The 15,976-nt window shown below is 40.9% G+C and overlaps 1 protein-coding gene across 2 annotated transcripts; it reads left to right on the top strand.

Annotated features, from left to right (window-relative positions):
* The first annotated feature begins 42 nt into the window (after positions 1–42).
* mlf2 (myeloid leukemia factor 2) lies at positions 43–15,043 on the top strand. 2 transcript variants are annotated; one of them, XM_034145769.1, is made up of 8 exons: positions 43–394; positions 2,312–2,423; positions 2,962–2,997; positions 3,765–3,848; positions 3,950–4,078; positions 6,876–7,035; positions 9,823–10,075; positions 14,567–15,043. In XM_034145769.1, exons 1-7 carry the CDS (start codon positions 351–353, stop codon positions 10,071–10,073), a joined length of 816 nt encoding a protein of 271 aa, XP_034001660.1. In that variant the 5' UTR covers positions 43–350; the 3' UTR covers positions 10,074–10,075; positions 14,567–15,043. The 2 variants fall into 2 exon arrangements, with proteins under 2 accessions (XP_034001660.1, XP_034001659.1); XM_034145768.1 differs by having other exon boundaries at positions 3,762–3,848.
* Positions 15,044–15,976: the final 933 nt, after the last annotated feature.

The following is a 15,976-nucleotide window of genomic DNA, read 5'->3' as shown; positions in this document are numbered from 1 at the left end:
CTCTAGGGACGTAGTTTATTTTGAAAGGTAAAGCTACCGGAAGTCCCTGTCATTAGCTCTGATGCTAACTTGATAGCAGTGTAGCTTCTCTTTGTCAGAGGACTGACTTCCGTTTTCATGTTTGGTCCAGGTTTCTGGAATTTACTATCTTCTGGGACTCTGGGCCGCCTCTCGCTTTGATAAACAGCCGCTGGGATTGAGTGTTTCTGGGGAAGGGGCTGATAAAAGGAGCTTCATTTCAGCCTGTTGGTAGTTAGCGGCCGACATTCTGTCTCATCCTTGAAAAACACGACTGTTTACCTAGCTAGCTGGCTAGCATAGCATCAGCCAGCTGAGTTAAACCACCCAGCATGTTTCGGTACTTGAATGACGTTGATGACGACCCCTACATGATGTAAGTGTGGACATTATGTGTATGTTGTGTAGACACTTGTATCACTATGTGGTTTGCAAGAGGGGCGAAATGCACATGCTAGGTGGTGTTTTTTCACTGTGTCTTAAGCAGGTACCCTAACGTTTCTCCAGCTGTGGGGGCCTACAGTGGTCCACCATGTTGGATAGACAATAACAAAAAAGCTGTCAAAGCCCAAAAGCAGAGGAAAAGAATCATCAACTGCTAAAATGTGCAATTATCACGACTTTCCTAACTTGGGATTATGCTAATTGATAGCAGGTGGCATTGCTTTTACTCATTTGTACACAAGCTACCTCTCTTGGTATCAGCACAGCTTTCCATTCTCCATAACAATACTGCATTTGATTGTATTATTATGTGTTCTTAGATATAGTATACTGTATCCAGTACAATTGTTTTTATTTGTTTGGCCCTTTGTCTTCTTCAACTGTGTTTATGGATACACCAAGGCAAATTCCTCTATGTGTATACCTACTTGGCAATAAACCTGAATTCTGATTGATGTAATGGTGCAGGTAACAGAGCACCTTTACATAACGTTGCATGAGGAGTTTTCCTCTACATTTGACAAATGCATGAAACTGAAAAGTGCTGACAATCCCTTTTCTTCCCAGCATAACACATTTGCATTCATAGGAAACTGATTTGAAAGGGTTGAGTAGATCTGGAACTGTGGATGTCATTATAAACTTTATGCACCAGCACACACACGCTTAATCATTAGTTTTGACTAATGCAATGCTACTGAAACTATGGTGGGCCTTTTGGGGGGGCTCATGTGATCCCCTACTGTCAGCCTGTCACAAAGTAAACAAAAGTACTGTTATAATCTCAAAACAACAGTCAGGCAGGTTCTGAAACAATGCCATTATTGTGAAGTCAATGATTGCAATTTAAGATAATATCCGTTATTTATAATTCCTGTTATAATGTTTTACTGCCTATGCTTTAAGTGTATTCATTTGCCTGAGCAATAGTCCAAAGATCTTCAGTCCACTATCATCTGTGACAAAAGATAAGCCTCAAATCCTCTCATAAGAGAAGGTGGTAACAGAAATGATTTTGCGTATGGGGAAAAATCAACATAGTTGTTTGTTCTCTTTCTGTCAATTGAGTAAGTGACTAACTGTTGCAGCTCTGTTTTACGGCTCCTTCCATGCTCTGAAAAAGCTTGATTTAAATTGAACCTTAAGTGACTAGTTAATTGGCTGGAAAGGAACCTGCAACAACTCATTAATGCTTGGCTCATTACTCGCACTGTGGGAACTGAAACGTAGTTCTTTACTCGAGGAGGTTCAGTTAAACCTTTAACAAGTTATACATACACTCAAGTCAAACCGGTAGTATACAGTAAGCATGCTTTGACACAGGGCCAACACGGGGCCCCACGCATAGTTATATGATGTGGCCCTCTGTTTCGTGAGCGTCGACGGGGGGTTCTAGTGGGGCCTCGCAGCGGCAAAACCGCGCCGCATAGGTGCGCCGCATTTTCGGCTCAGTTGAGGCTCCCTCCGCAAGATGAGGCCCCACGCAGTCTGCATGATCGGCCTGTAGGGAGGGACGGCCCTGGTTTGACAACATGGCAACGCTAGTTTTGATAAAAATCTGAAGCTTGGGCACCCATCCTAAAATGACACTTTGACACTTTACTTCACCTTTGAAAGATAAAATGTTTCCATTACCAGACCATTTGTTTTACCCCAAACTAAACAAGTTCCAAAAAGACGGTCTTAGGATTTAAACCCTATGGAAACATATTGATATCCTAGTGATTATCTTTCATTTTTATTATCCAACGTTCATCCTGCACTCACACACTGTGCTGTGAGTCTACTCCCCCTTGTCTTAAGTCTTAACAAACCAATAAGTTAAAGTGTAATCTGTGATGTCTTGCAGGGATCCATTTGCTGCTCACAGGCAGCAGATGAGGATGATGTTCGGACCCTTCGGCATGGATCCCTTTGCTCTCACCCCCGCGATACAACCCCCCCGCGCCCCACGCAGACAGGTAACTCTCCGCCATGTTGAGCGACTATATATGTTTAAAGACACATCTGTTTAGATTAGCTTTGTATTATCAACCCCCCACTTTAAATGTCCTTTTAGTCTTTATTATTTACCTACCTTCATATTGTTATATTTATTTTATAGGTCTTTTTATTTGTATTTCTGTTGTACCGATATGTTCACTTTGTTTCATGGGGTTTTATATTGTTGCATCGACTCAGTTTTCTTGTCTTACCTGTCGGAGAGAAACCATTATGTATTGTTATCATACATTTGACCTCCTTGTGTCTATCTGATCAAATGTTATATTTTGCTGCATGCACCTTTTAAAGTTCTTAACAAATAATCTGAGGGGAATTTCTTGTTGTGTATTTTTAACTTGTGATGTGTCATTTTGTAAAGCACTTTGAGCTGCATGTGTTGTATGAAAAGTGCTCTAAATAAAGCTTTATTATTATTATTATTAATGTGTTGGAAACTGACATTAAACGACCCATCCTGTTCGTACGTTTTAATCTACGGTGTACATTTTCTTTCAGGCTGGTGCCATGACCCCCTTCGGCATGATGGGAATGGTAAATAGCTTCTTCTTTGATCTCTTTCAAAACCTTGAAACATATAGTTTAAATGTAATTGTACAGATGACACATGTACAATCAAGTGACTTCACCATGTGTCAAAGAGTTTACTGATCTTCATGTGAAATCACAGCATTGTGTGAAAAGCCGTCTCCATGTATTCTAGTTTTAAATCTCATGGTCCATGTTACATTTCAAATAAGTTGGGTTTACACTTAAACACTATAAGGGCAATGTGGTGGGAAAAGACACCATATTTACTTGAATCTGTGCTTGTCTTTTTCACCTTACCAACAGAATAAGGACAAAAGAAACAGGACTTGTTTCTTTTTCCAAAGAAAAACGTAAATTCCATCACACACTTATCTTATTGATTTATCTAAGAAGAGTTTTTGGTCATAAAAGGATCTTTCTTAAGACATTTCAAGAATCATTAAGTGCTTAAATAAAGCCCATAACTGCATGTTAGTCAAGCTGTGTCCATGATCACACACAGAATAAACACCCACTCAGAGATTGCATTTAAAAAAAAACTTTAAAAAATGTATATTCATCAACATAACCCAAGATCACAGTTTGCAAATGGCTGTCCTAAAACTTAAGTGTGTTTCATGCTTCTTCTTGCTCTCAAAATAAAGTTGAGAGGCTTATAAGAAATACCATCGCTGCACTAAACTGACAATACAAGCTGTACTTTCCAACACTGTGTTAATACTTGACGTTTCATCAGTTGATAATTTAATAACGTTTTATTTTTGCAGGGTGGTGGTGGTGGTGGTGGTGGTGGTGGTGGTGGAGGAGGGTTCATGGATATGTTTGGCATGATGGGAGACATGATGGGAAACGTGGTAAGTAGTCCTGTGTAGCAGTTTCCAAATATACACACAGTAATGACCCTCATGAATGGAAGCTGTGTCTGAACGTCACTCCATTTATTTTCTTCTCGCAGGAAAGAATGTCCGGCTCATCGAACTGTCAGACGTATTCCTCTTCGACGATGATCTCCTACTCCTCTTCAGACGCGGGGCCTCCTGAAGTTTATCAGCAGACGAGTGCGACGAGAACAGGACCAGGAGGGGTGAGGAGAACTGATGATTAAATACTTTTCAATTCAAGGATTCAAGGCTTTTATTGTCATGTGTGCATAGCTACAGTGTAGATATGACAATGAAAATCTGAGGTCACAGGCTCCTCCAACAGTGCAACACAATAACACAGATACAGAATATAGTAGAAATAGTGCAGAATAGTATATATACATGTAATTGGAATATTGATATATATATATATACACAGGGTGTCCGCAGGGTCTTAAAAAGTATTAAAAGTTGATAAATCAATTTAGCGAAAATGAAGGCTATTAAAAAGTATTAAACGGCATTTTCCAAGGTATTACATTTTGTAGCTTGTTTTCAATAAGTATATAAATTGTTCAAAGAGGTTGTATTCTACAGTGTGCCTGAATGTAATCATTGCGTAGGTGTGTAGTGTGATTCTGTGTAGTTTATTTATGGCATCCCGTTGGATTTGACGTCATCTGAACAGGACATCGCACGCTCACTGCTTGATAGCGCGCGGAGGTCCGTTTGCGCCGGTTGTTAAACAACATCGTTATGGGGAAATGCAAGTCTGCGTCCAAATGGTTGGAAGATAAGGAGGAAGGACAATCAATACTGTGTATAGTAAATGTGAGGTGAAGTGTGTCGCCAAGGTAACCGGTTAGAACTCAAAGTGGCGATGAGGTCTTAAAATGTATGGAAAGGGTCTTAAAAAAGGTCTTAAAAGGTTTTACATTTGACTTCAGGATTCCTGCATATACCCTGTTATAAGTTGCAAACAGATGAATGTTAGAATAGAATAGAATTTGGATGAAACCCCTCTTCAATGGTCACACATGCAGAGCACACAGCACACACAGTGACATGTGTTCTCTGCTTTTAACCCATCCTAGTACCAGGAGTCTAGTACTAGGAGCAGTGGGCAGCTATTGCACAGCGCCCGGGGAGCAATGGGAGTGAGGGGGGAAGGGGGGGTGTCCGGTGCCTTGCTCGAGGGCACCACGGCAGGGCAGGAGGTGAACTGGGACCTCTCCAAGTAGAAGTCCACACTCCATATAATAGGTCTGGTCGGGGACTTGAACCGGCGACCCTACAGCTCCCAGTCCAAGCCCCTACTGACTGAGCCACTGCCGGATGTTATGGATGTTCTTTCAAAAGTTCACAATACATATAGGGAGGGAGCGCTGATTGGTGCCGAAGCCTTCCTTCTTGACCTGACTACACTGACTAAACTCTATTTTGTTAAAGATCGGCAAATACATTAGCAGATTTTTCACTAAGAGGCGCTATGTGTGTTTGGAAAAGCATGTTTTTTTAGTGTCCAATTGAACTAAACTGAAAGTACTGTGAAGGATTGACTTTGGTTCCATAGTGGACTTGTTCCAGTTGGTATTGGGAACATCTGGAAGGAGTTATTGTAGTTTATACTTTATTTTTCTGGATGGGACGGCTTCATTTAATCACACAGTCACTATTGATAACTTTAGAAATATAATTATGTTGCATTAAGAGTGTGGATTTAACATGGTTTATGTGGCAAATATTGCACAGTTTAAAGCGTTGTGCCATTTGTCCTGGCTTTTTAATACTTATACCCTTTGTAGGGTTTGACCAGACTCTAACTATTTAAATTGACTGGCACCCCAGCAACTTAAAAAATACTTATTCTGCTCATTTTCAGGTTGATATTTGTACTTTGTGTCTCTACTGTGACAGGTCTCCATGCTTTAATGTTCAAAAAGCTCTTTATTTGTCTCATACTGCCTGTCACGTACATTGTGTTGGAGCCAATAGAAGCGCAAGTGTTACGTTGTGATGTCAGTATGCTACTGAAGTAAATAAAGGAGTCCGGTGGAGGCGTTTCAGGCACAAGGATTTTTAGCTTTTGTAGACCATTTACATCACATGTGTCAAACTCAAGGCCCGGGGGCCAAATCAGGCCCTTGGTGGATTTAATTTCGGCCCGCAGGATAATTTCTAATTACTATTAGATCTGGCCCGCCGGTATATTGCACGCACACCTTCACTCAATCCTGAGGGTTTCCTCAGCTCAGAGCCTGACCCCAAACATTGATGAACTTGCACCCAAGATGAGATGCCAAGTATCTGGCTTGAACTAGCATCACAGAGCAGCACACTGAGTTTAATGGATGTTTCCTTCTGCACTTTGTTTCTTGAGACAACAGGGCATGTTTGGTTTGTTCTTTGAGGGAAATTGTTTTTTTGAAGCTGTTGTTGGCCTGTGGAGAAATGTAATCATAAGAAATGACTCTGCAGATAGAGCCATAAGAAATGAATGCAACTGATTATTTAATGTTTAATGTTGTTTTTATAGGCAATACTTTAAGCTTTGTTAGTTCCAGGTTTAATATGTGCAATAAGTTCATTTCAATAAGTTCTGCAATAAACATTGAACCAGTCCGGCCCTCGACTAGTACCCATTTTTTTATTTTGGCCCACTGTGTATTTGAGTTTGACACCCCTGATACATGCACAAAAACCAATATAACACACTACAGGAAAGGGGAAACCCAGAAAGAGCATGATAGGAGCTCTTTAACATCAAAACGCTACAAAGTAGACCTGATTACTCTCTTTTTAAGTCTGACTGGATGTTCATGCTTCATTTGTGCTGACAGGACTGTGGCTTTCTGACCTCACTAACACATGAAACGGCATTAATTGTAGTGACAATAAGTCGATCATGTACAGTATAAACATCATCGTTGTCATACAAACATTTCAGCCCGAGTTCATTGAGAGTTCACAGCTGCTGCTTGTTTTGCTAAAGTGAGTTGTCATCACTTTTGTCTTCAGATCCGTGAGACGCGGCAGTCGATGAGGGACAGCGAGAGCGGCCTGGAGCGCCTCGCCATCGGACACCACATCGGGGAGCGTGGACACGTAATGGAGCGTTCACGAAATCGCCGCACCGGAGACCGCGAGGACCGAAATGACTTCATTAACCTCGATGAGAGTGAGTCAACGGGCCAGAAAGATGCTTAATGTTCAGGAGAGAGGCGTGCACTCATCCCTAATAAATCGTCTGGCTTAACGAGAAACTAAAGTAATGTTGTCAGATTACACGGATCACTGGGGTTTAACCTGGGGGCCGACAAAGCTTCACGAAAAGCCTCCTTGAGTTTAAGGACCGTAATATTACTTTTGATGAAAGCATACAGCCTATATCATTTCTGTGAACAGCTTAATCCAAATCAAGCGTTCTACCTGAAGTTCATGCAGTTATTAGGGTCATTGTTTGGCTCAATTCTTCAGTTTCACAGTTGATAAGGCTGGGCGACTTGAATAACATCATATATGTCGATATCTTTAACCAAGTACATCGATATCGATATTGGCAGGACCATTGGTGCTTTTACAAAATATTCACACAATGAGAATTCTGATAAATAATCCTCTGTTATGTGAATTTAATGACTAAGCAGGTAAAGGCAAATAACTACACTGTTAGAATAATCCAGAAGGATCAGAACATTGTAACACTTTATTGTACTGCTCACTTTAAAACCAGGAAAAGACGATGCTTATTTGATTCATCGATATTTAAAGTCTAAGACAGTATCTAGTGTCATATGACAATATCAATGATACATTTAAAGGTGGGGTGGGTAAGTTTGAGAAACCGGCTCGAGATACACTTTTTGTTATATTCCATTGAATGCTCTTAACATCCCGATAGCAATGAATATCTGAAGTGCTTTGACAAAAAATCCATTAAAAAATGTTCATCTGTGGAAGCCGTGGTACTGTAAAAAGCACGACCAATCATCTGAGCCGGCCCGGCTAAAATAACTGGATGGCCTACCTGCCTGTCAGCCTTCCATCTGTGTACAAACTTATCTCGTGCCCTCATTGGTCATGTGCGCGTTCGTGTGTGTTGGAGGAGGGGCTCTGTAAGGAAGTGGCAGATTTTCTCCGGTTGTGTATTTTCAAAATGTAGCGATCTCGAGCTGGTTTCTCCAAAATTACCTACCCCACCTTTAAGCCATATATATATTAAGTATATATGGCCATTATATCACAGTTAAGGGGCGTGGTTCGGCCCGCTGTTTTCTTGTCCCAGTTTGAAAAGCAAACATTTTCAGCCAAACTGTATGCAGTTAAATCGACCGGACTTCTTTCTGCAGATGTGAGCGTCCTTTAACAACGGTCAATAAGTCCTTGCTGCACATTATCCCTTACATGTTTCATCCATCTTAAGCTTTGTTAGTTAGTTAGTTTCGTAACGGACGTAATGTAACGGTTGTAGCTGTTCTCAGACGCGGGGGGATACTGACTTGTTGTGAAAAGTAACTACAATTCTACCCGTGATATACGCTCACTATATCACGGCTAAGAACCAATCAGATTGCTTGATTTGACTTGTCCGTTTTATAAATACATATATTCTCCAGCCATAGTGTGTATTGTTTTTGTAAATATATCATGAAATATCCATAAAATATGGCACTTAGTCAGGGGTCGTCGGTTTACTCAAAGATAGAAATGAGATCTAAGTTGCTTAAGATAAGATAAGATGGAACTTTATTTATCCCCTTGGGGAAATTCAGGCGTTTATGGCAGCAACAGTGTCAGAATGAAAGATAGGATTCACACAAGGTAAAGATCAAATAGAATTCATGTCCTAGAAAGACAAGGTAAACTTAACTAATGTGCATTTAAATAAAAAAAATTAAAAAAGGAATAGTTTCGACGAAAACTAAAAGGTACCATGGGGTCAGATTATAATTTTCCAAAGGGGGGTTCGTTGAGCATGAAACACTTGAAATAACTAAAGGATAAGTTAAACCAGAAAGTAGAAAGAAAGCGAGGTCATAGAAAACTATTTCTGCTAAAAAGTGAGCAATGATTGAGTCAGAGCTGAACATTTCAGATGTGTGTATCTCACACTGCTCTGACACTTTTATTCATGTACCTTTGTTATTCATGTTTTATTATCTTTGCTTTGAAAGGAGTGTTTTGAAATGCCATTTTATAATATGTTTCTTAATGTCTTTCATGTTTGAATTGCCTCGTGTTGAAAGGTGCTATATAAATAAACTTGCCTTAAGAATAAAGTATAAACTACAACAACTGAAATGGAAATAATCCGGTACATAAAAAGTATCTCAAAGCTTAAGTACAGTACTTGTATCTTGTTTTTAAGCTACTTTTGAATACTTTGTACTGTTATATACTATACAGGGTTCTTACGCTCATTTAAAAACCTGGAAAAGTCATGGAAATTCAAAATGCAAATTCCAGGCCCTGGAAACGTTATGGAAAACAATATTTTTCCCAAAGTTTTGGAAAAGTCATGGAAATGTAACTAAAGTTGCATCAAATATAATTTATATTTTATCTAATCGCTGAAATAGTAATACTATAATGATAATAAATACTATATCGTATAGTAATGAAACGTAAAATGGCATTTAACTGTCGAGGTATTTTGCTGGTGAGAGATTTGAGTTGCTTTAGCGTGTAGAAGCTAGTAAGCCTACTATTTGATTTGTTTTAGATAGGCACAACATGTTTCATATGCAGACCTTATTTTCCTGTTCCATGTTCAAATAAACCATTTTCAGTGGTACCGCTGAGAAAGAGTCATTTGGTCATGGAAAAGTCATTGAAAATCATTGGTGAAAAAGTGTATGAACCCTGACTATAGTACTGCATCATATTGCACAGTATAAGCATATCAAGGTGCTATTGAATAAACTTGCCTTGCCTTCAAATCCTATCCTTTCCTCCCCTCCTTTAGCTGATGCTGGAGCGTTTGACGAGGAGTGGAGGAGCCAGGCGGGGAGGTACGTCCCCCCGACCGCCCGGGCGCTGGAGTACGGCCGAGATCGACGGGGCGGCGGTCAGCAGCTGGCCCTCCCAGCCCCCCCGGCACCCCCCAGCCCCCCGACCCCCCCCGGAGCCCGGCACGAGTCGCCCAGACACGAGTCGCCCAGACACGAGTCGCCCAGACACCGTCAGCCTCAGAGCCGCCCACGCTACGACTGGTGAAGGTGAGGGGATTCACTATTCTGATTTAAAGGCCTTAAATCAGTCCAGATGGGTTTAGATAGAGAGATAGAGAGAAAGAGAGATAAATAGATAGATAGATGGATGGATAGATAGATAGATGGATGGATGGATGGATGGATAGATGGATAGATAGATAGATGGATAAATAGGTACTTTATTGATCAATTTGGGAAATGTTTGCGTTGCAGCAGCATAAAAAACAAGGCAATGTACATAAGAGAAATTAAGACACTAGAAATAAACAGTCCAAAATATTTCTGAAATAAAATAGCATTTTGCAAAAGTTACAAAAATATTCATGTGGAAATACAAATTTCCAGTAACAAATATAATGCAGGATATTATGTATACATTAATTATGCAAGAAATTGATTATTCAATATGAAATTGAATATAAATGTAAAATGTACAGAGGGAGTTAAAGTCCAGTTATCAGGGAAGCTGTGGAGCAGAGAGATCTCTTCGGGTCAGAGAGATCTCTTCTGGTCAGAGAGATCTCTTCGGAGCAGAGAGATCTCTTCGGGTCAGAGAGATCTCTTCGGGTCAGAGAGATCTCTTCCGGTCAGAGAGACCTCTTCGGAGCAGAGAGATCTCTTCTGGTCAGAAAGACCTCTTCGGGCCAGAGAGATCTCTTCGGGTCAGAGAGATCTCTTCGGGTCAGAGAGATCTCTTCTGGTCAGAGAGACCTCTTCGGAGCAGAGAGATCTCTTCGGGCCAGAGAGATCTCTTCGGGCCAGAGAGATCTCTTCGGGCCAGAGAGATCTCTTCGGGTCAGAGAGATCTCTTCGGGCCAGAAAGACCTCTTCGGAGCAGAGAGATCTCTTCGGGTCAGAGAGATCTCTTCTGGTCAGAAAGACCTCTTCGGAGCAGAGAGATCTCTTCGGGCCAGAGAGATCTCTTCGGGCCAGAGAGATCTCTTCTGGTCAGAGAGACCTCTTCGGAGCAGAGAGACCTCTTCGGGCCAGAGAGATCTCTTCGGGCCAGAGAGATCTCTTCGGGCCAGAGAGATCTCTTCGGGCCAGAGAGATCTCTTCGGGCCAGAGAGATCTCTTCGGGCCAGAGAGACCTCTTCGGGCCAGAGAGACCTCTTCGGGTCAGAGAGATCTCTTCGGGCCAGAGAGATCTCTTCGGGCCAGAGAGATCTCTTTGGGCCAGAGAGATCTCTTCTGGTCAGAGAGACCTCTTCGGAGCAGAGAGATCTCTTCGGGCCAGAGAGATCTCTTCGGGTCAGAGAGACCTCTTCTGGTCAGAGAGACCTCTTCGGGTCAGAGAGATCTCTTCGGGTCAGAGAGATCTCTTCGGGCCAGAGAGATCTCTTCTGGTCAGAGAGATCTCTTCGGGTCAGAGAGATCTCTTCGGGTCAGAGAGATCTCTTCGGGCCAGAGAGATCTCTTCGGGTCAGAGAGACCTCTTCGGGCCAGAGAGACCTCTTCGGGCCAGAGAGACCTCTTCGGGGCCAGAGAGATCTCTTCGGGCCAGAGAGATCTCTTCGGGTCAGAGAGACCTCTTCGGGCCAGAGAGACCTCTTAAGGCCAGAGAGACCTCTTCGGGCCAGAGAGATCTCTTCGGGCCAGAGAGATCTCTTCGGGCCAGAGAGATCTCTTCTGGTCAGAGGTGATTTGTTGCACAGAGTTATCGCAGTGGGCAGGACTGTTTTCCTGTATCTGTCCTTGTGATGTTATCGGGCTCTAATTTAGCTGAACTCGCTAACATTTAAAAAATATTCTGATACGTTCTCATGGCTATGTGTTGCTAATGTTGGCTCATATCTAGTTGTTTTGCTGGAAACATACAGAAACATATATTTACATTTTGAGCACTAACCAATTTCTATTTGATGTGAAATGTCTTGGTCACAATTTTTTATCAAGCACATTGAGGGGACTCTTCTAACTAAAGTCAAAGTCAACTTTATTGTCAATCTCTCAGTTTGTGTGCACAGACAGAGAGATCGAAATACCGTTTCCCACAATCCTGAATACAATAACAAAGATATATATATATATATATATAAGCACAACAATCAATATATACAAAACAACAGACACTTCAATAACTTTGAGAAATGTGCATTAGTGCAAGTGACAAGTATCAATGTCAAATAAGGCTTTTACGCTCCAGTATCAGCTGTAGTTTGAATAGGTCTGTTGTAGTATTTTCCTGAGTCAAATGACACAATATAAGCTTGTCAGCGCGCCTCAAACAGAAAGCTCTGCTGCGTCAGGTTTTCTTTTTGCCTCCCTAAAACAAGTTAGAAAAAAAACGACTCAAGGACAAATTGCTGCGGAGAGAAGATTAAAGTACTTTATTCAGATGCAATGCAATAAAAGTCAAACAAGTGATTCAGTTCTATTTGTAAAGCCCAATAACAGAACATTTGACTCAAGGAGGACACCAGAGGCCTGTACTACGAAGCTGGTTCAACCTAACCTGGATATGTTTGAGTTAGCCGGTTGGCCTAATCCAAAACATACCCGCTCTCGCTAAGCTGTACTACGACGCTGGATATCAAGTGGATCGCTCAAGCCGCCGTGTCCTATCTAGTTAGGTGCGCGTTCACATGAAAGGGGTGGTATTTGGAGCATTCGACCAATCACAAACATGGACAAGCGTACTGACAGCGCAGCGTCATACTTCCTGAATGAAAAGTGAACTTTAATATTAGTCAAATATGAAGAAGTTAAACTTTAAACATCCATGACTTAAACACTTTATCCAGGATAAAAGCCACATAGCTGCACCTGCAAGGTGAATACAGCTGGTAAAAGAAAAAGCGTTTGAATGCGTTCATTAACAGGTTTATGAAATCACTGCCCCGTCCAAGACACGAGTGGATCTGACTTTAATTAGGAGAATTTGACTCGAGTGTTTCGTCAACTTAATATGTTGCTTAAAATAATACTTCTGCATACAGTATGTGACACTGTGAGTGTTGCACGGCCAGATACGGCTCAAGAAGCTGACTCAAATAAGGAAATATATGATACATTATGATGTGATATGATATGAATGATAATGGGACACATCGACGTCTGCACTCACAGTGCCGCGGACTGTACTTAATGTTACTCTGATCCGGTTACTTATGTTGTGGCAGATATTTAAGTAAGCTTTCTTAACGCTAATGTTATAATAGTCAGATTGCTCTGAAGATGGGAGGGGATATTCTATTCATTTTCACGTTCACACAGTTGATTTTGGCCGGCCGTCTTTCCTGCAACGGCAGTTTTTCTGTATTTCCTCTATCCTGTAATATGACTTGATCGCTTTAAACTCCGCACACGGAGCTCTGATTGGTCAGCAGGCGGTGCTTTCACTGAGTTGATCTCTTAGCCTGCCACCTAACCTCCTCCCGAGGAAGTTAGCCGCTCAGCATAAGTTACCATGGAGATCTAGCCCGCTAAAAAGAGAACCAGCGTCGTAGGACTGGAAAGCCCGAGTTTTCCCTGAAGTCAGCCGGCTAAGCGAAAATCCGGCTTCGTAGTACAGGCCTCTGGACCCATGATACAGATATTAAAAACTCCTGATCAAACAACCACAACACTGCTAACAAAAGAAGCACGAGAGTTACATAGTGATGTCACGGTGGGAGAGAAACTCCCTCTGGAGAGAACACAGGGATGTTAGCCTTTGCATGCACACAAACCTTTTTAACACACAACGGGAAAGGGAAACCCCCAAAAAGCAGAATATGCCCCCTTTGAATGAAATACTACACCCCCACAATGAGCATTTATTTATCTATTACTCATCCAATTGTGAGAGTTTGCAGATGGAAGTTTTGATAAACCAGGCCTCCACATTTTCCCATAAAGAACTTTATACAATTTTTGCATCCTTCATTTGATTGATTGCAGTGCATCGTCCATGTAAGAGAAATCAAAACAAAAAATGACATTTACAACAACATTAGCAACATAAACAGTCCCACATAGTGTTCGAAAAGGAGTGAGAAGAAGTATAACTTATTTAATCTCACCCCCTTTTCCCTAAATGATTTATTTATAATCTGCAATAATAATTATTATTATTATTATTATTATTATTATTAATCTGCTTTCCCATGAAAATTGACATATATATATGTACACATACACACATATATGCACATATACATACCTACATACTCACACATATACACATATACACATAGTCAAACACCTTCCCCATCCCTGTACCTCGAGAAAATAATTCTCTGTATTTCCTCTTGAACTGGTTAATGTCTGGACATCGCTTGAGCTCCACGTTCACACTGTTCCATAGTCTCACTCGTGGAGTCGAAATTAAAATCTAAAATTCCTGTAAGAAAATGTCAAAACATGTAGTGAGTAATTGATGCACACATTCACACGTCATTTCTGGGTGAAGTATTCCTTTTTAGAAATCCTGAATTGTTCAATAAATGATCTGTTGAGTTTGCCCCTCCGTTATTCGTGGTACTAACCTCTGCGTTTGGTCCGCTCTCCCTGCAGGTTTCCCACTTGGCGCTCAGATGAAAGGAGTTGAGGGAAGATTTCCCCCGATGCTGTGAAACGCTGAAGACGGACGGTGATGATCGTCACAACTGCCCGTCGTAAATGTTTGATATGACTGGACTGTCTATTCATGAACAACATACACACACACATACACACACAACCAAACCCCACATGCTTGATAGTTACATTAACTCCTCCTCCACTGTTACACTCTACACACACACACACACACACACACACACACCCTTGTACAAACATGGGTATAACTACACTTTATATATACTCATTCTCAAAACTTGACATGTGTTTTTGCCCACTGCACTAAAGTGCAACAGTATACAGTACATCTGCTGTACAGTCCATTTTATGTTTGTGAAGACACTAGTGTGTCAGTGAATTGAATTGTATACTGTTAACTAATTAATCTAACTAAATAAAAAGTTCATTAAACATTGTTAGATAATTACAAAATGTGTCTGTTGTGCTTGTGTTTGAGATTGGATGTCTTGAATAATAAATGATGGAATGTTTTCTAAAACTGAATCGTAATACTCTTCAACGTACAGCTTAAAAGCAATATATATATATATATATATATATATATATATATATATATATATATATATATATATATATATATATATATATATATATATATATATATATATATATATATATATATATATATATATATATTCAACTAAATATGTCCTTTTCTTGGTTTGTGTGTGCAGGCTAATTGGTTTTCCTCTGTGTGTAAATGTGTCATTTTGCTGCCGTGTTTTACTTTAAAGGGGCCCTATTATGCAAATGTTTAGGTTCATATTTGTATGTAGTGTCTCTGCTGTGACATGTCTCCATGCTTTAATGTTCAAAAAGCTCTTTATTTGTCTCATACTGCCTGTGCTGCAGCACCTCTTTTCACCCTCTGTCTGAAACCAGAGCCCAGTCTGCTCTGATTGGTTAGCTGGCCGGCTCTGTTGTGATTGTTCAACCACTTAGAGATGTCTCGCCCCTTAGCCTATCACGTACTATGTGTTGGAGCGCTAGCCAATAGAAGCACAAGTGTTACATAGTGAGGTCATTATGTTATGGAAGTAAACAGAGTCCAATGGAGGCGTTTCAGGCATTACATTACAGGAATTTTAGCCTTTGCAGACCATTTACATGCACTAAAACATATATAACACTACAGGAAAGGGGAAAACCCCAAAAAGCATTATAGCACTGCATGTGCATGTATCCGTGCTTCCTCTTCCCTGTGCATCATGTCTGCAGGTCATGTGACCTCCAGATGGAGCTCTCAAGTGGAGCAGCCAATGAACAGCTTCTGTTTTGACAAATCACTTTCTCCCATCTCCCTGCCGGCCTCCTTTTTGTGCACGCTGTATCTTTAATTACAAC

Source organism: Trematomus bernacchii, unplaced genomic scaffold (assembly GCF_902827165.1).
Source record: "Trematomus bernacchii unplaced genomic scaffold, fTreBer1.1, whole genome shotgun sequence".
NCBI lineage: Eukaryota > Metazoa > Chordata > Actinopteri > Perciformes > Nototheniidae > Trematomus > Trematomus bernacchii.
This window is presented reverse-complemented; position numbering and strand designations above follow the sequence as displayed.

What these genes read in the sequence shown, in the direction of transcription:
- mlf2 (XM_034145768.1), top strand. Translation starts at nt 351, where the DNA reads ATGTTTCGGTACTTGAATGACGTTGATGACGACCCCTACATGAT. An exon ending in GATGACGACCCCTACATGAT is followed by an intron (nt 395 to 2,311) that starts GTAAGTGTGGAC and finishes GATGTCTTGCAG; the next exon opens with GGATCCATTTGCTGCTCACA. An exon ending in CCCGCGCCCCACGCAGACAG is followed by an intron (nt 2,424 to 2,961) that starts GTAACTCTCCGC and finishes ATTTTCTTTCAG; the next exon opens with GCTGGTGCCATGACCCCCTT.